This window comes from Staurois parvus, unplaced genomic scaffold (genome assembly GCF_062004578.1).
Source record: "Staurois parvus isolate SC_StPar_1 unplaced genomic scaffold, SC_StPar_1.0 ptg000477l, whole genome shotgun sequence".
Lineage (NCBI taxonomy): Eukaryota > Metazoa > Chordata > Amphibia > Anura > Ranidae > Staurois > Staurois parvus.
The window spans coordinates 1,052,679-1,077,776 of NW_028318273.1; the positions used below are offsets into that span (position 1 = coordinate 1,052,679).

The 25,098-nt window shown below is 42.9% G+C and overlaps 1 protein-coding gene across 2 annotated transcripts in view; it reads right to left on the reverse strand.

The window, feature by feature from the left end:
• CLEC16A (C-type lectin domain containing 16A) overlaps positions 1-25,098 on the reverse strand; it is a 420,420-nt gene that overhangs the window by 383,257 nt on the left and 12,065 nt on the right. For both annotated transcript variants that reach the window (XM_089689496.1, XM_089689495.1), the window contains exon 2: positions 13,115-13,243. In XM_089689496.1, coding sequence (XP_089545622.1) covers positions 13,115-13,243 — 129 coding nt within the window. The remainder of the gene's footprint in view (positions 1-13,114; positions 13,244-25,098) is intronic.

Sequence of the window (25,098 nt, forward strand, 5' to 3'; positions counted from 1 at the left end):
TGAATTGAGAAGACTCTCAATAGGAGGGGTCTCGTGGATAGGTCGTAATTAACTGGTTTAGGCAGTGATAGTGCCAAAAATCCTGTATAAATTTCAGATGCTCCCCATATATTTACCAAGATCCTTTTTTAAGATAAGAAAAATGATAGTGAGGTTCATATGGGCTAACAAGAAACCTAGAATTCGAAGCGAGATCCTATGTAGCAACAAGGAGAAAGGGGGACTGAACTTGCCAAATATGAGGAAGTACTATATGTCAGTATTATTATCAAAGGTTGTGGATTGGACTTATAATTCGGAAGGGAAAAGTTGGGTTAAAATTGAAAATACACTAAGTAATGTACAGTTGGAGAGGATTATTTGGATTCCACGAAAATATCGAGTGTTGGATGAAGAGAGTAGTACACTGACACGGGAGGTGTTAGGAGTGTGGGATGGGGTGCACAAATCTTTGGGTTGGGAATATAAATTATTGACACCCCTGGTCGATAGTGAATTTTTTCCACCAGGAAATGATCACATTTCAGAGAAATGGTTTAGAAATAAAAAATGCAGGATTAGGGGATATAGTTGATAAGGGAAAGTTATGTAAACTTCAGGAATTAAAGAGTAAAAAAGATTTATTTTATATACTGGATGAATTTAGATATTATCAGTAGGGTCATTTTGTTTCAGCACTTCCCCAATCATTGAAGATGTCGGAGGATATGCTTCCATTTGAAAAAATGTTGAGTTACGGCTCCGCCTATAAATATATAATTTCTAGAATATATAAGATTCTTATTGAATGGGCAGGACCAGATCCTCCGTTATTCTTAAAAGGGTGGGAAAGAGAGCTGGGTACAAAAATGAATGAGCAACAAAAGAATAAAATGTATAAGTTGATGCACGGAGTGGTAAATATAAACACAGTAGAAATGAATTATAAGTGTTTTTCTAGGTGGTATTGTACACCGAGTGTTGCACATAAACAGAGACAAGAAATTTTGCCACTATGTTGGAGGGGTTGTGGGGAAAGAGGGACTATGACTCACATTTGGTGGGATTGTATAAAAATTCAGGGGTTTTGGCAAGAGATAATATGATATAGACAGGACATTGTGGGGATAACTATCCAAAAGGACCCGTGGGTTTGTTTGTTCTATGGGACCGAGTTGTCAATAAAACAGTATAAAAATAGTTTAACATAACATTTAATTAGCGCTGCAAAAGGATTAATCCCTAAATTTTGGCGGGTTCCAGATCGCCCAACATTGAGATTAGATGAGGAGGATTGAATATATATGCACAATGGAGGAGTTATACCACATAGAGGAAGATAAGCAGAAAAAATTAGAAAAGAATGGAATAGGTGGTATGTTTTTAAATCATCAGAAAAATATCTCAGGATAATGGGTACTAAGTAGGTCAATTTAAATATTTAACTGAACTGTGGAGTGGTAATCATGTAGACTGACTATAGGTTTTTAGTAGAAAGGATTAGAAAGGGATAGGGGGAATATAGATGGAAGGGGGAATTATGGGGATAATGGGGAGGGGCTGTGAAGGGGTGGGGGTAAAGGAAAAGGACAGTTAATGTTGTTTATGTTTGATAATGTATGTATTGTTTTAATTTGTATTGAAAGAAAATTTAATAAAAGATATTAACAACATATAATATGATACTTTCCCATATTGAAGGAGTACCTGTGCAACATTACTTAAGGATGACAAGGGGTTAGTCAACATCAATATAACGTCGTCTGCAAATAAGCTTATAACATGTTTAATGCTTTTATATTGGAAATCTGTTATATCAAGGTGTTGTCTAATACTAGAGGCCAATGGCTCCGTCATAAGGTTAAAAATCAGTGGAGATAAGGGGAATCCCTGGCGAATGCCATTTTTTATTTGGAAAGGTTTAGACAACATACCAGACATGAACACCCTTGCTGATGGAAGGGTATACAAGGCCAAAATTGCCAAAAGCATGTGTCCCTGAAATCCAAATTTATTGAGTACACTTTACAAAAATAACCAATTCACCCTATCAAATGCCTTCTCTGCATCTAATACAAGTAGAAGAGAGGGCATCTGGTGCTTCCGAGCCAAATGAATGATATTAATCACTCTCTTAGTAGCATCAAATGTCTGCCTTCCCTTGGTGAAGCCTGACTGATCCTGGTGAATCAAGGTGGGCAAAATATCCACCAGTCGTAACGACAAAATGTTTGCGTATATTTTTATATCGTTATTTAAAAGAGATATTGGCCTAAAATTAAGGGGGGTTTCAGGTGGTTTTCCTGGTTTAGGTAACATCACTTCCAATATCTCTGGCGGGAAGTAGGTCTTTAATGCTGCCTCGCCATAAACCCTTATAAAATATGGAGAAATATTTTTAAATTTCTTGTAATATTCCCCAATTAGTCCATCCACCCCTGGAGATTTGTTGCTGGGTAGAGTCTCTATAGTTTGGAGAACTTCAGATAAGGAAAATGGAGTATTCAAATTTTGAAGTTGTGAGCTAGAAGGTTTCGGCATCTGTATGTTGGTCAAAAAATTATCTATATCGAGTACAGAGGGGTGATGGGTTTGAATATCTTGGCCCAAATTATATAAACAACCATAATACTCACTAAATAGGTCCGCAATATGTTGAGGATCATAGACCTTGTTATGGGATTTAGGATGATTAGAAATAGTATTCTCGTTTTAAAACGCTGTCCCTGTATCATACGAGCTAGTACCCTACCTGCTTTATTACTAGAGGAATAGAATTGCATTTAACTCTTTTGGCCTATTTTTCATAAATGTGCAAGATAGCCTGCCGCAAATCATGCTTTAATTGAGATAGTTTAACAGTTGATTGTTGAGAAGGTGATACTTTGTTGTGATCCTCTATGGAGCGTATATCCGAGATAAGATCATCCAACCAGCACTGTCTTTGTTTCTTTTCATTTGCACCCAGTTTAATAAAAATGCCTCGGATGTACGCTTTGTGGGCATTCCACAAGGTAAACAAGTTATCCGTGGAAGGTGAATTAATTTCAAAGTAGTCAGCCAGCTGGCTCTCAAGAATTTTTTGAGTAGTAGGATTGTGTATAAGATATGAGTTAGCACGCCACACCATGGCCAATGTTTTTGGCTATACGTCAGTCACAGTATTGTTGCATGGTCCAACCATGTGATATCATTAATTTTAGCTTGAGTGATTTTTTTGTAGGAGCCACCTGTCTGTCAAGAATAAATGAATTCTAGAGTATGTACAATGTCTATTAGACAAAAAGGTATAATCTCTTTCATTCACATTTACATACAATGCCATGCATCATATAGATCATAAGAACGCATAAAAGGCAACAGAGATGGTGCTCTAACAGACGTATCCATTGTGGAATCTATATGTGGATCTGGAACCATGTTAAAGTCACCACAGAGAAGGATGGATTTTCTTAATTTTTTTATCTTAATTTTTCTCATCAAGCTATTCAAAAAACAAATTTGATGCCTATTTGGTGCATAAATAGCCACTAGTGTGAATCTAGTGTTATTTATATCACGTTAGGATCAAAAAATGCCCTGCTGGATCTTTCATTTCCTTGTGTAGCTGGAATGAGACAGAGTCCCTTATCATGATTCGCAGTAAAATAATGTTGAAAATTTTTATGGGTGCATCTAGGTGCCGACTCTTGATGAAAGTGTGTTTCCTGCACACAGAAGATATCACAATGTGATCTGTCCACTTCTTTCCACAGTGAAGCTCTTTTGGCGGAATGATTCAGGCCATGTGCATTAAAAGATAAAATGGTGATTGGCATGTTGGTAAATTTTTAATTTGCTGTCGTCATCACTCTTCTGAAATAAGCATGGAGACCTCTGGGAGCAGGCGGTCGTTGTTACAGAGTTGGGTGTATATAAAGGCCTTATATTGGTATCAGTGTACATATCTTGCATAGCAAGAGGAGATGGCAGTACAGTCCGGTATCCTGATCCACGGAACAAGAACACTGATAACCAATACACAATAGAAAACAAGAAACTCCTGTATAAACTGGGAGTTTTAAAAAACCCAAGTGCAGAGAACTTCTGCTCAAGCATGTAGGAGCGAAATATTTGGCTTGAGTTCCTAATGGAAAGTTTTGTATTGGGCTATACGTTCAAATATCTGGAAGAGTCCTTAAGGAAATGAATGGTATTCAAGAATTGGATACACGTTTCCAATCTGGTATTATTTTGTTGGGGGTACTGAGAGGCGGTGTTTTTGGTGCATCATTGGGAATAATATTCCAGGTTTTCAGCAGTTGCAAACCTTTGTTAGGCGATGTGATGACGTGGGTGATGCCATTGTTGGTAATGATAAGCTTCATAGGATAGCCCCACTTGGACCCAATGTTATGGTTCTGGAGGGCCTTTGTGATATTATTCAAACTTTTATGCAGTAGTAGTGTATGCTGTGATAGATCTGTGTAAAATTGAAGATCAGAATAAAGTGGTGGAGCAGTGCTCCTCTTTTCGTGTTAACATTAGTCGTTCTTTTACGTGAAAAAAGTGGATGCGGAGTAATATGTCCCTGGGTACACGTTCTGAGATGTGCGGAGGTTTAGGAATATGATGTATCCTGTCTATTGTAAGCTCCAAAGGGGACAGATCAGACATTAGGGATGAAAACATAGTAGTAGCATAGGAATGAGGTAATGCAGGTTGTACGGTTTCTGGGATTCCTCTGATTTTAACATTGTTCCGCCTAGACCTGTCCTCTAGGTCAGCAAGTTTAGCCTTCAACCACACCTGTTCTTCATTTGAATCATTTACATCAATTAATTCATTGATTGTGGAAGCGTATTCCCCCATCTTATTTGCAATGTGGTTAACTCTGTCCCCTACAGCTGTAAGCTCGTTGTTAAATTTCCGTATACAGGTCATCATGTCAGTATGTATAGTGCTCCTGAGAGAAGTTAACATATCTTTTAGAGTTGTATCTAAAATAGATTGATTTGAAGTGGGAAATGATGTAATGGACTCTAGTGTGCTCCTGTGAGTCAGGGTTTGAACTCACCTCACATTTCTGCAGATTTGAATCGTCCACCCAGATCCTGGCTTTTTCAGGGCTTCTGACCGATGGGGTAGAGGCTTGTGATACTGTGGTCGACTCTATGTTGTTGCCATAGAATCCATTCTGATCCCTGTGTAGGGAATGAGGGGTTGCTGGAGGAGAAGAGGAATGTTAGCTGGCGCCATCTTGGCCACGCTGTGGCTGGGAGAAGTATGCCGTACGTTTCTGGGGTTTGTTACCCTCTTTTCGCTTTCTAGGAATGCTACCTGGAGGTGGGGGAGTCGACCCGCCAAGTTGGGGTGAGTGATCGTAGCCCCTGTAAGCTGCGAGCCACTGTTGTTTTTCACCAAATGCCAGAGCTCCAGTGTTAAGCCGCCATCTTAGCTGCAGTCAAGCCACGCTCCCTGGTCCAATCCTATTTTAATCTGTGGGGATTTTAATGAAGTCATCAATCCATTGAAGGGCTCCACTAATCCTACTTGTAGACCCACCTCATTCCTCATTTCCCAGGAAGACCTCTTTGAGGCATGGAGGTGTATTCATGGTAGAGAGACTTTACCTTCTATTTATCTGTACACAAGGTTTACTCCAGACTCAATTTTTTTCTTGATAAATTTACTCTTATCCTGTATTGGAGCGATTACTATCCGATCATGCTCTAATCGTAGTGTAACTGTCCCTATCTACTAACTCTGGCTCTCCTTCTCCCTGGAGCCTTAATGCCTCACATTTATCTCAACCTAATTACCAGAAACAGATCAATTCTGCTATTGAATCTTTTTTTTTTAACATTCAGCATAGCTCAGTCCGTGACTACTCCTTTATGGAACACCCACAAGGCCTTAATTTGAGGGTTTCTTATTATAAGTTCAGTTCATAAAAAACGCAAATGCACAAGATCTATTGTTCACCTTGTCTCTCAAATACAGCTTCTTGAGTCCCAAAACAAACCAAAATTTGATCCCCTCACCACTCCCAAATTCAAAGATCTACGTTCTCAACTCAGTGACTTGTTTAAACAGTCTTATGACCAGTCAGTGATAGACTATATTGCACCCTAGGCAAGACCAGCTAACCGTGCCCACTCCCTCAAAAAAAAAAAAAAAAACAGAAGAAAAAATATTAAATCAACAAAACATGAAACTGCTAAATTTCTTTTAATTTGCACAAATTAGTGCCATAAGATGCCACCAGCACCAATGTTAAAGACAATATATATATTAACAAAATATAAATTACCTGTATTAACCAATCAGACAAAGAACAGACAGACAGAAGAAAAAAAGAAAAGAGACAGAGTTACAGAACTCCACAGTGATCAGCAGCCACCAGACGGCTTGCAGGGACTGTCTCAGAGGAACACTGGACAGGGCAGCAGCTCAGCTAATACACTGGCCTCAGACACCCGGCGTCTTCCTCTGTTCGTTCTTCCTCCCCTAGGCTGAAGGATCATTCATGATGTGGAGGTGTCCCACATGATCTGCTCTCTTCACCATGACTATTGTTCACCCCTCTTCTCCTGTTACTTCTCACCTCTAATGGCACCTGCCAGGGTGTGGAGTCCAGGCTGCGGCTCAGTGAGGACAGGAGGCTTTCCCAGCACTACACTGCTTCCTTCTCATACACATCAGGCCCTGATAATCCTACTCACATAGGGTTAACTTGCAACCAGAGCACACACCCACCTATTGACTGGCTCCAGCTATGTATAAGGCGGTGGAGCGCTACATGGAATACTGTGATTGATATATATACAGTGGGGATCGAAAGTTTGGGCACCCCAGCTAAAAATTTGTATTAATGTGCATAAAGAAGCCAAGGAAAGATGGAAAAATCTCCAAAAGGCATCAAATTACAGATTAGACATTCTTATAATATGTCAACAAAAGTTAGATTTTATTTCCATCATTTACACTTTCAAAATAACAGAAAACAAAAAAATGGCGTCTGCAAAAGTTTAGGCACCCTGCAGAATTTATAGCATGCACTGCCCCCTTTGCAAAGCTGAGACCTGCCAGTGTCATGGATTGTTCTCAATCATCATCTGGGAAGACCAGGTGATGTCAAGCTCAAAGGTTTTAAATGCCCAGACTCATCTGACCTTGCCCCAACAATCAGCACCATGGGTTCTTCTAAGCAGTTGTCTAGAAAACTGAAACTGAAAATAGTTGACGCTCACAAAGCTGGAGAAGGCTATAAGAAGATAGCAATGCATTTTCAGATGTCAATATCCTCTGTTTGGAGAGTAATTAAGAAATGGCAGTCATCAGGAACAGTGGAAGTTAAAGCAAGATCTGGAAGACCAAGAAAAATATCAGACAGAACAGCTCGCAGGATTGTGAGAAAAACAATTCAAAACCCACGTTTGACTGCACAATCCCTCCAGAAAGATCTGGCAGACACTGGAGTTGTGGTACACTATTCCACTATAAAGAGATACTTGTACAAATATGGTCTTCATGGAAGAGTCATCAGAAGAAAACCTCTTCTACGTCCTCACCACAAAAATCATCATTTGAACTTTGCAAATGAACATATAGACAAGCCTGATGCATTTTGGAAACAAGTTCGGTGGACCGATGAGGTTAAAATTTAACTTTTTGGCCGGAATGAGCAAAGGTACGTTTGGAGAAGAAGGGGCACAGAATTTAATGAAAAGAACCTCTGTCCAACTGTTAAGCATGGGGTTGGATCAATCATGCTTTGGGGTTGTGTTGCAGCCAGTGGCACAGGGAACATCTCACGAGTAGAAGGAAAAATGGATTCAATAAAATTTCAGCAAATTTTGGATGGTAACTTGATGCCATCTGTGAAAAAGCTGAAGTTAAAGAGAGGATGGCTTCTACAAATGAATAATGATCCTAAACACACCTCGAAATCCACGGGGGATTACATCAAGAGGCGTAAACTGAAGGTTTTGCCATGGCCTTCACAATCTCCTGACCTCAACATAATTGAAAATCTATGGATAGACCTTAAAAGAGCAGTTCGTGACAGACAGCCCAGAAATCTCAAAGAACTGGAAGACTTTTGTAAGGAAGAATGGGCAAATATACCTCAAACAAGAATTGAAAGACTCTTGGCTGGCTACAAAAAGCGTTTACAAGCTGTGATACTTGCCAAAGGGGGCAGTACAAGATATTAACTCTGCGGGGTGCCCAAACTTTTGCAGACGCCATTTATTTGTTTTCTGTTATTTTGAAAGTGTAAATGATGGAAATAAAATCTAACTTTTGTTGACATATTATAAGAATGTCTAATCTGTAATTTGATGCCTTTTGGAGATTTTTCCATCTGTCCTTGGCTTCTTTATGCACATTAATACAAATGTTTAGCTGGGGTGCCCAGACTTTCGATCCCCACTGTATATATATATATATGCACATGTGTATAAATACACACACACATACATACTAAATGGTTATGTGTGGGTGCAAAGTGCCAAGGTGAACATCAGAGTAGGATCCAGTTCATTAAGCAGGGGGCAGGGATCTGAAGTCTCACAGTGCTGATCTCAGTGAGGGCATCTGTAAACCCTCATTGGAGGGAAAGGACACCCCCCTTCAAACAATACACAGATAATATGCAGAGATGAGGATATGAATCATAGGCTGTGTTGGGGATTACCTCAGGTGGGTAGTAGGGTGCATCGGTGGACGATGTTGTAGAAGCATGGCAGGTGATGATGGATGGTGTGTAGTGAAACCGGTACTGAGCAGCACTTCTAAAGAGTGGAGACAAACTTTGTGCAGAAGAAGATGAAACAGGAAGGTGCTTCTAAGTGCAGTATTCCAGGTCAACTTTAATAAAAAAGCGGTTAAAAACACAATGTAGTCGTACAAACAGGCTCTAATGTAATCCGTCAGTAGCAGGGCTCTATCCTCTGAGAGATGGAGCCGCTGTGCCAGCCAGCAGCTGCAGGGGGAGCTTGAGGAGAGGTGTTAAAGATGGCCGCCGCTCTGTTCGGACCGCTGGAGCATACGCTGGAACGCACGCTGTCCACAGACCGGAAGTGACATGAGCATGAAGTGGTGACGCGTTTTGGAGCATGAGCAGAGCTCCTTCTTCAAGACCAATATCTAGGCTTAGGGAGAGCCAGTTAAATAGGGTAAAGAGGCAGGAAAAGGGGTGGACAGTGGGAAGAAAGGTACACTCCTCCCAAAGACCAAGCTGGATGTAAATATGGAGCGGACTGTTTGGTGTGAAACAACAGGAGACTGGGAAAGCAAGAAATAAAAAAACAAAGAGAAATAAAAACGGAACTATGTTTGTAAGGACTGAGTGGGGGCGCATATTGAAGAATAGTTAAAAAATGGGATTTGGACATTATCTAAGATGATATATCAAAACAATAATAAAAATAAATAAAATGATAATGTAATAATAATTACAATTGAGAGATGGGTAAGAGGGAAAAGAAGAGGAAGGGGGGGGATTCAGTGTGCAGACGGGTATCTGCTGTGGTGTGACAAATTATACACATATATGTGCATGTGTCTCTGCACATACACATATATTGTCTCATTATTATTAGTTATCCTTTGTTTAGACTGTACTTATGTGCTATGACTATGTTGTAACCTCTTGACTATAATTTTTATATTTTATTTTTTTATATTGTAATATGTCCAGGTTACCTATGTGTATCATTTGTCACACCACAGCAGATACCCATCTGCACACTCAATTCCCCCCATTCCTCTTCTTTTCCCTCTTGCCCATCTCTCAATTGTACATTACATTATTATCTATATTTTTATTGTTGTTTTTATATATCTGCTTAAATAATGTTCAAATCCCGTTTTTTAACTATTCTTCAATATGCTATACACCCCCACTCAGTCCTTACAAACATACTTCCAGTTTTTATTTCTCTGTTTTTTATTTCTTGCTTTCCCAGCCTCCTGTTGTTTCACACCAAACAGTCCGCTCCGTACTTACATCCAGCTTGGTCTTTGGGAGGCGTGTACCTTCCTTCCCACTGACCGCCCCTTTTCCCGCCTCTTTACCCTATTTAACTGGCTCTCCCTAAGCCTGGACATTGGTCTTAAGAAGGAGCTCTGCTCATGCCTCTGAAACGTGTCACCACTCCATGCTCACGTCACTTCTGGTCCGTGAGCAGCGTGCATTCCAGTGGTCTGAACAGAGCGGCAGCCATCTTTAATACCTCCCCTCAAGCTCCTTCTGCAGCTGCTGGCTGGCACAACGGCTCCATCGCTCAGAGGACAGAGCCCTGCTACTGACAGATTACATTAGAGCCTGTTTGTACTACTACATTATAAGTGTTTTTAACCAAATGGTCAAAAATCCTCCTGCGCTATAAAATGGAAGTATACAACCTAGTCTAAAGCTGCCAACACTCAAAAAACTGATACCAAAACAGTGTCAATAAATCATAGAAAATATAGTGTAGCGCTCTTAATATATAGAAATATGTGCCTAATACACAATATTGAAACCCTAAAATAAATAAATATAGTATATTCCTCCATAAACAAAGGTAACAAACAAATAAATAGTGCCAAACTAAGATTCCAAAAAAAATCAAATCTCTCACCCACTTGAAAACACGTGTACCCACATTAACATGTTTTATACAAATAATAAGTGACTAATAAAAAAATATGCTGCTCCATGTGTAAGATGGATGCCAGCACATGGAGCAGCACAAGCCCTGAGGAAAGAAAATTATGAAACTAGAAGAAGCTGGAACAAGGGAATTTCTAGTCTGCATATTTTTTGAAGAGCTGCGTGCATTTTCTCGAAAGTGCTATCCATCCTTTATGGTTTTGTGTGTGGTCTCAGAAAAAATTATGCCAGTGGTCTTTATAATAGATCTCCTTTAACTGGTGAGCTATTGTCCTTCAGAACTACCTTGGCTGATCAGGGGCAATAGGAGACCCATAAAGGAGATCCAGGGAAGGAAGCTGCTGGCTCTTATAAATCAAGGATCCAGGGTGATCCTGCAAGCCTGTTGGCCCCTTGGGGTCACTGGGAGGAGGTGAGGAGGCAATCTAGCCGCTAATAGAAGAGTTTTTTTGACACAATCACGGATTTATTTATCACTATTGCACATTGCATGATTCTATTCATTTCCACAAAGGACATTGTTAAGATTGTTTTTCAACAGAGAGGACACTTTTTTTGTACTGTGTGAGCACTGTAAAATTATGTGTAGAGTTCCCTTATTGGATAAAGCTTTTTTGGAAATTTTCCATCGCCTAATTTAATAGGTGTGTGTGCACTATATATATTTGTGTTAAGTATTAGTCAGTTATTATTTGTATAAAACATGTTAATGTGGGTACACGTGTTTTCAAGTGGGTGAGAGATTTGATTTTTTTTTGGAATCTTAGTTTGGAACTATTTATTTGTTTGTTACCTTTGTTTATGGAGGAATATACTATATTTATTTATTTATTTTAGGGTCTCAATATTGTGTATTAGGCACATATTTCTATATATTAATTAAGAGCGCTACACTATATTTTCTATAAGTGTTTTTAACCGCTTTTTATTAATGTTGACCTGGAATACTGCACTAAAAAATGCCTTCCTGTTTCACCTTGTTGGGGATTACCTCCCCTGTCTCTTGGGGGTTTATTTACTTAAGCTGGAGAGTCCAAAATCAGACTCCCTTCTGCATAGAAACCAATCAGCTTCTAACCTCAGCTTGTTCAATGAAGCTTTGGCAATGAAACCTGGAAGCTGATTGGTTTCTATGCAGAAGTGAGTCTGATTTTGCACTCTCCAGCTTTAGTAAATAAACCCCTTGGTGTCTAGAAAACCTGAAATAAGTGACTCCTGCTGATAACAGAGGAACGAGGCAGCAGAGAGCACACACTATGTGGTTTGAATAGAGGCAAGTGCAGAGTATATAAGGATATGCTTTGGTCATATTTCATGTCTGGGGTTTACAATCATTTTAAATACAACTACTATTGTTTAAAAAGTCTTCTAATATTAGGCACACATTAGCACCTAAAAGTTATATTTAAACAAAATTTTAGATAATGCAATGGTAAAGATGGCCATTCCCCCGTAGAATTTCATTCAAAAATTTTAATTTTTGAAATGTTTTTCTATCCGTTAGTGGGGTCAAACGGACACTTGTTATTGATCATAGTGAAGAGAAAATTTGAAGGGGCAGGAAGGAAATCTTTTTCAAATGAAATTCTAAAGCCTCTTTTAAATGGGCAGTCCGATTGGGACTACCTGTCTGTTTTTCAGGCAGACCAAATCAAACCCTTCATTCTCCTCTATGGAAGGGCAAATGTAAACAGACTTGGATCTGTTTACACCTGCCTATCTCCAATCTGATCCAGAAAAAAAAAAGTAAGGGGATCCATTACCTTTCATCTGGGCGGACTGGAATAGAGGGCAGTTGGGTGTAAAGAGACAGCTAGTTCATTTGCATCCTACAGTCCATAGTGAAGAGTGAGCTGTGTCCATGTCCGTTCTGCATAAATGGAGAGGACACGGACCTGTCATCCGTCTGCTCTGTTCGGCTCAGCAGAGGACCAGTGTACAGGTCCCCTACTGAGCAAAACTGACTTGGCCCATGTGAAAGGGGCCTAACTGTGAATGTGATTTTCAGGAGTGGCGGAGAGGTGTGTGAAAGAGTGTAGCTACCTGGAACAGTGTTTTTCACTATCTAAGAAAAAAAAACATCTTCATTATGTTCAATTCTGGAAAGTATCTTAAAAATGCTCAAGCATCTGATAACATATATAACAGAACAACTAATAAAGTTTAACTATGTTTTTAGGGGAGGAAAATACAGAAAATCAATAATTAGAAGACTGTCTCTGAATTCAATACTTTCCATATCACTGATGCAGAGCATGCAGGTGATGTGAGAACTCCTGATGTGCATACTTTTAGCCATTGGTCCGCATGATAGACAGGCAACTAACATTTTGAAAATAAGTCAGCAATGACGGCCATATTCTCTCACTGCAGGTTTTCTTTAAGGTGAGTGTTAACAAGTAAGCAAGCAATCTTTGCTGCAATCTCAATGTTCTTCTTTAAGCAAAATTTTACATTATTATAAATTTAATAGAACAACAGAAAGCAACTTACTCTACGAGTTTTTTCAACATCTCCACATGGCAGGCGCTTAACAAAATCTATGCCTGTCAATGGTGTTCCAGTTGGAGGAAGCAATATAGATTCATCCATCATCAAGTACTCTACATTAAGAGGCTTGCTCTAGAAGAGAAAAATTTTAAATTTACTTGGAAAGTATTATAAATTGAAAAATAAATTTGCAACATAAGTCTTTTTAAACCAAAACTATGTATATTTATTTTTTCCTGACCAATTTGAGAATTTACAGTCTTGTTACATAGTTGGTAAAGCTGAATAGAGACACCAATCCAGCCCATTCAACCTGAGTGTATGTGTTTATGTCCCAAATATTCTCAATATCTATGTACATTGGCTTTGCTAAGAAACACATTTAAACATCTTTTACATGTTTTTACACTCCCCCCTGACACAACCAACTGTGGAAGGGAATTCCACATCCTTACAGCTCTAACAAAAAAGAACCCTTCATGCAGTGTAAAATTGAATAGTTCTCATCCAACTTCATTGGGAGATTGTAGGTTATACAGTTTCCTCTCAATGCTGGACTCAGTGGTTAAAGACTTGTATATTGTAATCATATCCCTTCTTAAGCACCTCCTCTCTAGGGAGAAGTTGTTAAATATTTGTAGTTGTTCCTCATAACGGAGGTCCTCCAGCCCCATTAGCTGTAGCCAATAAAAGATCACAACCATATAGCAAGCTGTTCATGAATGGAAAACCCATTCATGACAGCTAAAACTATTGCTCATACGGTGATTTTCACAGGCAATTAAAAACAAATAATTAACAAAATGCCTGCCCATTCCTCATAGTGGTATGGTGACACTGAACTACTCTGATGACAGGATGTCAAAAATAAATAAATAGCATAAATAAAAGATATGTTAAAAAAAAGGTTTAAAAATTGTATATATAAAACATATATACGTTTTTTTTTTTTCCATACTGTCACCGGTCAGTATACTTGATGACTGCCACACTAGTCATATGATGACGCTGCATTAGCGACAATATGTAAAAAAAAATGTTGAAAAAAATGTATTTCAATTCTTTTTTTAAAAAAAGTGACAAAAAAAAATCCAACTTCAAAAAATTTGCCATGCCTCTTACTAAATACTGCAGACTCTTTTTTCCAACAGAAATGAGACAGGACATCAGTACATCTGGATTGATCAGTTTTCAAATATACAGATATACCATAGTTTGTAGACGCTATAATTTTCACACAAACCTATTAACCTCCTTGGCGGTGTTCCCGAGTGTAGCTCGGGGTAGAATTTCTATACCAAGAACGGTAACCCCGAGCTACACTCGGGCTTACTATGCAGCGTTCTCTGGGGGTCCCTGCAGCACTTACCTTGTCCTTCGCTCCCACGATGGGTCCCCTGCAGTGTCCCCGTCCATCTCCTCCGGCGGATGCCGGCATCTGACTTCCGTGTTCCGGTCCCCGTGACGTCGGAACGTTCGGGCGGCGGAACCGGCGGGAAATTTGAAATTTTTAAAAAATGACATTTTTGCTGTCATTGCTTTTTCACTGCATTTCACATACATTTTGTCCCCACTGCTTTGTCCTGTGCCCTGCCTGCATTTTGACTGTTCTTTCTGCCTGGAAACTTAGAAAAGTCCATGGCGGCCAAAAAGCATCCCTTTACATCAAAAGCGGTTTTAGAACAGCGATAGTAAATCAGAACCACTTGCAGAATTGAGTGATAATGATTTGTGGGGAAATTCGTCATCAGACACTGAAAACGATTTTGCGACTTTGCTCAGCGATGTGCGAATTTGCCTCTGTATTTCAAATTTCAGTGTTTTTGGTTTGATTATATTATTGAATTAAATTTATTATTATATTATTTTTTATGATTATTTATTAAATTATAATTTATGATTTCGTGTTTCAAGTTTTATCATATCCGGAATGTTTAATAGACTCTTTTTCGGATAGATTTCAGTGAGTTATTCCTAAAAATTACAGCCTACAATTAAAAACTACATATTTCCATGCAAAAAAATGGTACCGCTTTCAGCACAAAATTCCTGACATGATCATACCGCCAGGGAGGTTAATATACACTTATTGATTTTTTTTGTTTTTTTTACACCAAAGAAATACAGCAGAATACATTTTGATCTACATGTATAAAGAAATAATTAGTTTTGATTTTTTTTATTAGATATGTTTTATAACAGATAGTAGAAACAATTGTTTTTTCAAAAGTTTTTGTCTTTTTTCATTTATATAGTAAAAAAATAAAGAAAACCCAGTGGTAATCAAATACCACCAAAATAAAGATCTATATGTTATAAATTTAATTTGCGTACAGTGTTGCATGACTGCCTAATTGCCAGTTAAAGTAGTGCAGTGCTGCATAGCATAAAATACCCTGGTCATGAAGGGGGTAAAACCTTCTGGAGGTCAAGTGGATAGATACAGGAGAGGAATGTAGTATTCAAATTAAAAAAAAATCTAAATGTATCTTAGTTTATATATGATTAGGACCACGGTGTCTGCAATTCTAAGCAGCCAGCTGAGGCAGTTTTCCAGAATTAATACTAGAAATTAGACTTTTTATCCAGACAAGGTAAATTTTCTTTTTTTTTTTTTTGCAATTGTCTTTTTATTGGATATTAATCAAAGAGAAAATAAAGGGCTTACATTAAAGTGTGGTATAACAGTGGTATAAAAGTTACATCAAGAAACATACTGAAGGAGTTAAAGGATTAACGCAAGAATTACAAAGAAAGCCAACAAACAAATTCAGTACCTAAGTGTACGAGTACAAAACACATATCCCATGTCAGTTTTCATTATGTAATAAAACCAGGCATTAGTACAGTGCTAAGTAACAGTCTTGAGCCAAAGTTCAATACTAACGATTATATAGTTAGTCTGACTGAAAAAAAGACAAAAGTCCATCAAGTTAAACCATTAAAATAAATATATGTTATAATACTATAAATTTTAGTATCCAGTTATATTATGTGTATTTAGGAAAGAATCCAGGCTTTATTAAAGCAATCCCCTGAGGTGGCCAGAAATAACTCTTGAGGGAGTTTATTGCACATTTTCACAGCTCTTACTGTGAAGAAACCTCTCTGTATTTGGAAATTAAATCTTTTTTCCTCCAAACGTAAAGAGCATCCCCTTGTCCTCTGTGATGACCTTAAGGTGAATAATTCTACACCAAGTTCATTATATAGACCACTGATATATTTATACATGTTGATCATATCCCCCCCTTAATCTATTCTTCTCAAGAGAGAATAAATTCAGTTCCTATAATCTTTCCTCATAGCTAAGCTCCTCCATGCCTCTTATCAGTTTGGTTGCCCGTCTCTGCACTTTCTCCAGTTCCCTGATATCCTTTATGTGAATTGGTGCCCAAAACTGAACTGCCTATTCCAGATGAGGATTTGTACAGGGGTAAAATTATATCTCTCTCTCTGGAGTCTATAACGCTTTTATTACAAGAGAGGATTTTGCTCACTTTAGAAACCGCAGGATGGCATTGCATGCCATTATTAAGCTTATGATCTACCAGAACTCCCAGATCCTTCTCCACCATTGATTCCCCCAGTTGTACTCCCCCTAGTATGTATGATGCATGCATATTCTTAGCCCCCAAGTGCATAACCTTACATTTAGCAACATTAAACCTCATTTGTCACATAGTTGCCCAATTAAACATTGTATTGAGGTCGGCTTGTAAATTGGAGACATCCTGTAAGGACGTTATTCCACTGCATAGCTTGGTGTCTTCTGCAAACACTGAAATGGTATTTTTAATCCCAGACCCTATATCATTTATAAATATATTAAAAAGTAAGGGTCCCAACACTGAACCTTGGGGTACACCACTGACAACCCTAGGCCATTCAGAGTATGAATCATTAACTACTACACTCTGAATACGATCTTTTAGCCAGTTTTCTATCCATTTACATACAGATTTTTCCAAGTCTGTAGACTTTACCTTACACATTAGCCACGTGTGGGGAACTGTGTCAAACACTTTTCCAAAATCCAAGTATACCATGTCCACCACCACCCCTCTGTCCAAGGTTTTCCAAGGTGTTTAAGGTGCATTATTCACCTTTATTCTGTCTAAATATTTCTAGATAAATTTTGAGCCATAGTGGACCATTTGGGGCTATTTCAATATCATTCCCAGTATGGAAAAGATCTCCCCCATACACAGAGCTGAAGAAAGAATTTAATAAATTCACCTTTTCTATTTCCCCAGTCACCCCACTCTAGATTATTTTGTAAAGGGTCTACATGCTCGGACCTGATCTTTTTGCTATTAATATATTTAAAGAATTTTTGGGGGGTTTGTCATGCTATCTTTTTGCAGTCTGTTTTCAGTTTTTGCGGCCTTGCCTTCATTTTTACATGGCAGTTGGTAGGACAGAATATACAGTGTATACGAAACAAGAAAACAAGAGTAAACAGAGAAAACAACAAAAAAAACTGCACACCTTCTTAGGAATATAGCTGTAAAAGATATAGTCAATGTGATCCAGGAGATTCATCAGAAACAGTGTCTGAAAAGGCATATGGTGGGTTATCCCTGTAAGACCAAGTGCGATCAAAAAGATCTAGTGAAAGCGGAGTTCCAGCCGTTTTTGTGTTTATTAAAAGTCTGCAGCTACAGTTTTTGTAGCTACTTACTTTTCCTTGTTCAAACATTTTATTGGGTTTAATGGTATAGAGCATACAGCAATATGCAAAAAAAACCCATTGACAATAAGGATAAGGGATGAAGACATGGGGCCTAATGGCCTATAATAGAGGTGCGGTTATTATAAATATAGAAGAAACCATAATGAGAGAGGAAGAAAAGAAGGGGGGGAAGAAAGGAGGAGGGGAGGAGAGGAGAACGGGCAGATTGTGTAAATTCCAGGACAGAGAGGGGGATCTGGGACCGGACCCAGGCTACCCTCTGGTGAGGGAGGTTATTAGGGAAGGATCAACAATTCGTCGAGGCCCTGAGGGAGGAAGTGATCAACCCAAGGGGACCAAATTGACAGAAATTTAGGGATCGTGTCCGTGATGTTAGCTTCCACCTTAGCGTGTATCATCGCCTGTGTCACCTTATTTCGAACTGCCAATATGCACAGAGATGGTGTTTTCCAAGATTTAGCAATAATTTGTTTGGCAGCTGTTGTGATCTGCAAGAGAAGTTTATATTGCAGCTTAGAGATCGAGGGAGGTCGTAGATTAAGTAGGGCGATGTTCGGCGTGGGCGTCAATGGCTGTTGAATGAGAGTAGACAGCATGTGGAAGATACCAACCCAGAAGGTGTGAGCTACTGGGCAGGACCACCAGATGTGGGGGTATGTTCCCGCCATCGCACAGCCCCGAAAGCAGTCTGGGGAGTAACCTGGGGTATATTTAGCGATCCTTGCCGGGACTAGATACCATCGAGACAAGACCTTACAGTTAGTCTCAACCGCTACCACATTCTGTGAGGAGGATTTAGTTGCCAGCCAGATGTGGTCCCATTCTTCTGGGCTCAAATTGGAGCCTAGGTCCCTATCCCACTTGGCGACGTATGAGGGGCTGGGGGAGGACTCTGGGGTCGATAGTAGGGTATAAAGAGCGGAGAGGAGTTCTAGCCTGTGCGGATCTTTCTTGCAGGCGCTTTCAAAAAAGGTCATGGATCTAGCGGAGCATGAGGTGGAGGATAGAGGGGAGTAGAAGTGTTTTAGTTGAAGGAAACGGAAGATTTCTGAAGCAGGTAAGGAGTGAGATTCTCGAATGGATGGGAAGGATATGATACCTATGTTGGTCAAGAAATGATGGGCTCTAAGGAGGTTTGCTGAGGACCAAAGTGTGAAGGAATGTGGGGAAGACCAGACTGGAGGAAAAGCCGGGTTGCGAAGGTAGGAGAGTAGGGGGTTGTGTGGTGATTGAAGGGGGTACCGGGATTTGAGTCTGTCCCAGAGAGTGATAAAGTGAGAGGTGATTGGGTTCCAGAGTGTACAGCGATCGGAAGGACAAAGCCAAAGTAGGTTAGCTAACGAGAGGGGGTCACAATCAGCTGATTCCAGAACAACCCAACTCATTGTGGGATCTCGTGAGATGCATGATATTTTGGGAGCTGGGCGAGATGCGCTGCATGGTAATATTTAGCAAAGTCCAGGAGGCCCAGACCTCCTCTTAACTTAGGAATGTGGATGGTAGCACGGGAGGCGAATAGAGCCCCAGATGTACGCGTGGGCGCGTCATTGTAAAGTGTGGAGATAATGAGCCGGGACAGTGATAGGGAGAACTCTAAAGAGATATAGTATCTTAGGTAAAATAGACATTTTGACCACTGTGATTAGAGATGAGCGAAGTATTCAAAAATTCGATTCGACTGATTCGGTGAATTCGTGGAAAAATTTCGATTCGAGTCGAATATATTCGCTGTGAATTTAACTTAAAAAAGGGTGTTTCTAGGCTTCAGAGAGCCTTTATATTAGTGCAGAACACTGTACCTTTAATTTAAATGTCCTTGGAGTCTGCTGGGGAAGAGAACTAATACTGTCAGTCAGTATGACATGCAGATGAGTGCCGTCGATCTTAGAATCACCGCACACTTCACTCATTTGGGCAGTCACGGGGCCAAAACCAGAGTGTGGAGCCACAGTGTGGCGGTGGAGGCAGCAGCAATGGGAGGCCATACAGCACCCTATGACAAAAATGGAAACCACCAGCAGTGTGAGGAGACCTGAAAGTAGCACATGGCAGAGTGTGGCGATAGAGACAGCAGCAATGGGAGGCCGTACAGGGACCCATGACACACTCTGGACCTGGCAGCAGCATGAGGAGGCGGTACAGGGGCCCATGACAGATTACGGGCCTGGCAGCAGCATGAGGAGTCGGTACGGGGGCCCATGGCAGATTACGGGCCTGGCAGCAGCAATGGGAGGCCGTACAGGGACCCATGACACACTCTGGACCTGGCAGCAGCATGGGGAGGCGGTACAGGGGCCCATGACACACTCTGGACCTGGCAGCAGCATGAGGAGTCGGTACGGGGGCCCATGACACACTCTGGACCTGGCAGCAGCATGAGGAGGCGGTACAGGGGTGCATGACAGATTACGAGCCTGGCAGCAGCAACTTGGACAGGAGGACGTTCAGCTTCTGCACCGTCGGGTGCGTGCTCGCAAACTGTTGTCTCTTGGAAACGGATTCCAAGAAAGACTGCTGACGGAATCCGTGAAGAGGAGTAGCAGGAGAAGGAGCATCTGAACGAGCGGAATATGCCAACAAGCGACAACAGGGGCCCATGACAGATTACGGGCCTGGCAGCAGCATGAGGAGTCGGTACGAGGGCCCATGGCAGATTAGGGGCCTGGCAGCAGCTATGGGAGGCCCGTAATCTGCCAGCACCCTATGACAAAAAATGGAACCCACCAGCAGTGTGAGGAGACCTGAAAGTGGCACATGGCAGAGTGTGGCGATGGAGACAGCAGCAATGGGAGGCCGTACAGGGACCCATTAGAGACTCTGGACCTGGCAGCAGCATGAGGAGGCGGTATAGGGGCCCATGGCAGATTAGGGGCCTGGCAGCAGCTATGGGAGGCCCGTAATCTGCCAGCACCCTATGACAAAAAATGGAACACACCTGCAGTATGAGGAGACCTGAAAGTGGCACATGGCAGAGTGTGGCGATGGAGACAGCAGCAATGGGAGGCCGTACAGGGACCCATGACAGACACTGGACTTGGCAGCAGCATGAGGAGGCGGTATAGGGGCCCATGGAAGATTAGGGGCCTGGCAGCAGCTATGGGAGGCCCGTAATCTGCCAGCACCCTATGACAAAAAATGGAACACACCAGCAGTGTGAGGAGACCTGAAAGTGGCACATGTTTGGGGCATGATTCATGGCGGATTTAGTCAGTTGTGTCAGGAACTGGTGGTTTGAAATCCAGACTAATCCACGCCTGATTCATTTTCACAAACGTGAGTCTCTCCACACTTTGGGTGGACAGTCGTGTCCTCCGCGGAGTTGCAATACCTCCTGCCGCACTAAACACGCGCTCCGATGCCACGCTACTGGCCGGGCATGACAGCCTTTCAAGGGCAAATTCAGCTAGTTGGGGCCAAAGGTCAAGTTTCGTTGCCCAGTAGTCAAGGGGATTGTCTACCTCGGTTGGCAGGGTGCTGTCCAAGTAGGCCTAAGCCTGTTGTTTGAGGTCCTGCTCCAAGTCCACCTGATGCTGCTGCTGCGGCTGGTTAGTAGTTTCCTCACTGCGCTGGTGAAGAAAGCTACTCATCATCGACTGCAGACTGAGGCAGCCGCTGCTGGTGGAGCTGCCACTGCTCCTACCACCCCACCCCTCCCCTGCTGCCATGGCAGCGGAACGCGAGCGCACAGGGCCCACAGTGTCTGAGGATGGACGTTGGCGCAGACAGGCAGAGACCAGCTGACTACATAGGTGGTTTTTATAGTACGTTATTTTGGCCTCCCTCTCAGCAGGTGTGAAAAAGGCCACCATTTTTGAACGGTAGCGAGGGTCCAACAAGGTGGACAGCCAAAAGTCATCCCTCTGTCTGATGGTTATTATTCGGCTGTCGCTACGCAAGCAAGCGAGCATGCTATGGGCCATTTGTGCCAAGGAATGCGAGGGACTCCCTGCCTCCATCTCCACAGCATACTGCCACGGTGCGTCTGGGTCCTCTGTCTCCTCTTCCTCCTCCTCTACCAGATGCTCCTGCTCCTCCACTCCTGTCCGCTGAGTGGAAAAACCACCCATTTCACTCAATAATTCCTGAATACCAATGTCCTCCTCTACCTCCTCCTCTTCTTCCTGTCCTGCCCCCACAGGGGTCATGTGGCGTTGAGATCTGTGCGCCACGTCTACCGCACCCTGACAAGCCATTGTTAACAGCATTTGTTCCAGGACGTGCAACAGAGGAATGACGTCGTTCATCCCATAGTCCTGCCGACTCACGAATAGCGTGGCCTCCTCAAAGGGCCTGAGCAAGCGCAGGTGTCACGCATGAGCTGCCAATGGCTGACATCTAAGTTACACAGGGAGTACCTTTATCCGCTTTTAACATCAGGAAATCTGTGATGGCCTTTTGCTGTTCGTAAAGGCGGTCTAACATATGTAGGGTTGAATTCCATCTTGTTGCAACGTCACAGCATGAGGAGTCGGTATAGGGGCCCATGGCAGATTAGGGGCCTGGCAGCAGCTATGGGAGGCCCGTAATCTGCCAGCACCCTATGACAAAAAATGGAACACACCAGCAGTGTGAGGAGACCTGAAAGTGGCACATGGCAGAGTGTGGCGATGGAGACAGCAGCAATGGGAGGCCGTACAGGGACCCATGAGAGACTCTGGACCTGGCAGCAGCATGAGGAGGCGGTATATAGGGGCCTATGGCAGATTAGGGGCCTGGCAGCAGCTATAGGAGGCCCGTAATCTGCCAGCACCCTATGTCAAAAAATTCAACACACCAGCAGTGTGAAGAGACCTGAAAGTGGCACATGGCAGAGTGTGGCGATGGAGACAGCAGCAATGGGAGGCCGAACAGGGACCCATGAGAGACTCTGGACTTGGCAGCAGCATGAGGAGGCGGTATAGGGGCCCATGGCAGATTAGGGGCCTGGCAGCAGCTATGGGAGGCCCGTAATCTGCCAGCACCCTATGTCAAAAAATTCAACACACCAGCAGTGTGAGGAGACCTGAAAGTGGCACATGGCAGAGTGTGGCGATGGAGACAGCAGCAATGGAAGGCCGTACAGGGACCCATGAGAGACTCTGGACTTGGCAGCAGCATGAGGAGGCGGTATAGGGGCCCATGGCAGATTAGGGGCCTGGCAGCAGCTATGGGAGGCCCGTAATCTGCCAGCACCCTATGTCAAAAAATTCAACACACCAGCAGTGTGAGGAGACCTGAAAGTGGCACATGGCAGAGTGTGGCGATGAAGACAGCAGCAATGGGAGGCCGTACAGGGACCCATGAGAGACTCTGGACCTGGCAGCAGCATGAGGAGGCGGTATATAGGGGCCTATGGCAGATTAGGGGCCAGGCAGCAGCTATGGGAGGCCCGTAATCTGCCAGCACCCTATGTCAAAAAATTGAACACACCAGCAGTGTGTGAGGAGACCTGAAAGTGGCACATGGCAGAGTGTGGCGATGGCGACAGCAGCAATGGGAGGCCGTACAGGGACCCATGAGAGACTCTGGACCTGGCAGCAGCATGAGGAGGCGGTATATAGGGGTCTATGGCAGATTAGGGGCCTGGCAGCAGCTATAGGAGGCCCGTAATCTGCCAGCACCCTATGTCAAAAAATTCAACACACCAGCAGTGTGAGGAGACCTGAAAGTGGCACATGGCAGAGTGTGGCGATGGAGACAGCAGCAATGGGAGGCCGTACAGGGACCCATGACAGACTCTGGACTTGGCAGCAGCATGAGGAGGCGGTATATAGGGGCCTATGGCAGATTAGGGGCCTGGCAGCAGCTATAGGAGGCCCGTAATCTGCCAGCACCCTATGTCAAAAAATTCAACACACCAGCAGTGTGTGAGGAGACCTGAAAGTGGCACATGGCAGAGTGTGGCGATGGAGACAGCAGCAATGGGAGGCCGTACAGGGACCCATGACAGACTCTGGACTTGGCAGCAGCATGAGGAGGCGGTATATAGGGGCCTATGGCAGATTAGGGGCCTGGCAGCAGCTATAGGAGGCCCGTAATCTGCCAGCACCCTATGTCAAAAAATTCAACACACCAGCAGTGTGTGAGGAGACCTGAAAGTGGCACATGGCAGAGTGTGGCGATGGAGACAGCAGCAATGGGAGGCCGTACAGGGACCCATGAGAGACTCTGGACCTGGCAGCAGCATGAGGAGGCGGTATATAGGGGCCTATGGCAGATTAGGGGCCTGGCAGCAGCTATGGGAGGCCCGTAATCTGCCAGCACCCTATGTCAAAAAATTCAACACACCAGCAGTGTGAAGAGACCTGAAAGTGGCACATGGCAGAGTGTGGCGATAGAGACAGCAGCAATGGGAGGCCGTACAGGGACCCATGACAGACTCTGGACTTGGCAGCAGCATGAGGAGGCGGTATATAGGGGCCTATGGCAGATTAGGGGCCTGGAAGCAGCTATGGAAGGCCCGTAATCTGCCAGCACCCTATGTCAAAAAATTGAACACACCAGCAGTGTGTGAGGAGACCTGAAAGTGGCACATGGCAGAGTGTGGCGATGGAGACAGCAGCAATGGGAGGCCGTACAGGGACCCATGAGAGACTCTGGACTTGGCAGCAGCATGAGGAGGCGGTATAGGGGCCCATGGCAGATTAGGGGCCTGGCAGCAGCAATGGGAGGCCCGTAATCTGCCAGCACCCTATGTCAAAAAATTCAACACACCAGCAGTGTGAGGAGACCTGAAAGTGGCACATGGCAGAGTGTGGCGATGGAGACAGCAGCAATGGGAGGCCGTACATGGACCCATGAGAGACTCTGGACCTGGCAGCAGCATGAGGAGGCGGTATATAGGGGCCTATGGCAGATTAGGGGCCTGGCAGCAGCTATAGGAGGCCCGTAATCTGCCAGCACCCTATGTCAAAAAATTCAACACACCAGCAGTGTGTGAGGAGACCTGAAAGTGGCACATGTTTGAGGCATGATTCATGGCGGATTTAGTCAGTTGTGTCAGGAACTGGTGGTTTGAAATCCAGACTAATCCACGCCTGATTCATTTTCACAAACGTGAGTCTCTCCACACTTTGGGTGGACAGTCGTGTCCTCCGCGGAGTTACAATACCTCCTGCCGCACTAAACACGCGCTCCGATGCCACGCTACTGGCCGGGCATGACAGCCTTTCAAGGGCAAATTCAGCTAGTTGGGGCCAAAGGTCAAGTTTCGTTGCCCAGTAGTCAAGGGGATTGTCTACCTCGGTTGGCAGGGTGCTGTCCAAGTAGGCCCGAGCCTGTTGTTTGAGGTCCTGCTCCAGGTCCACCTGAT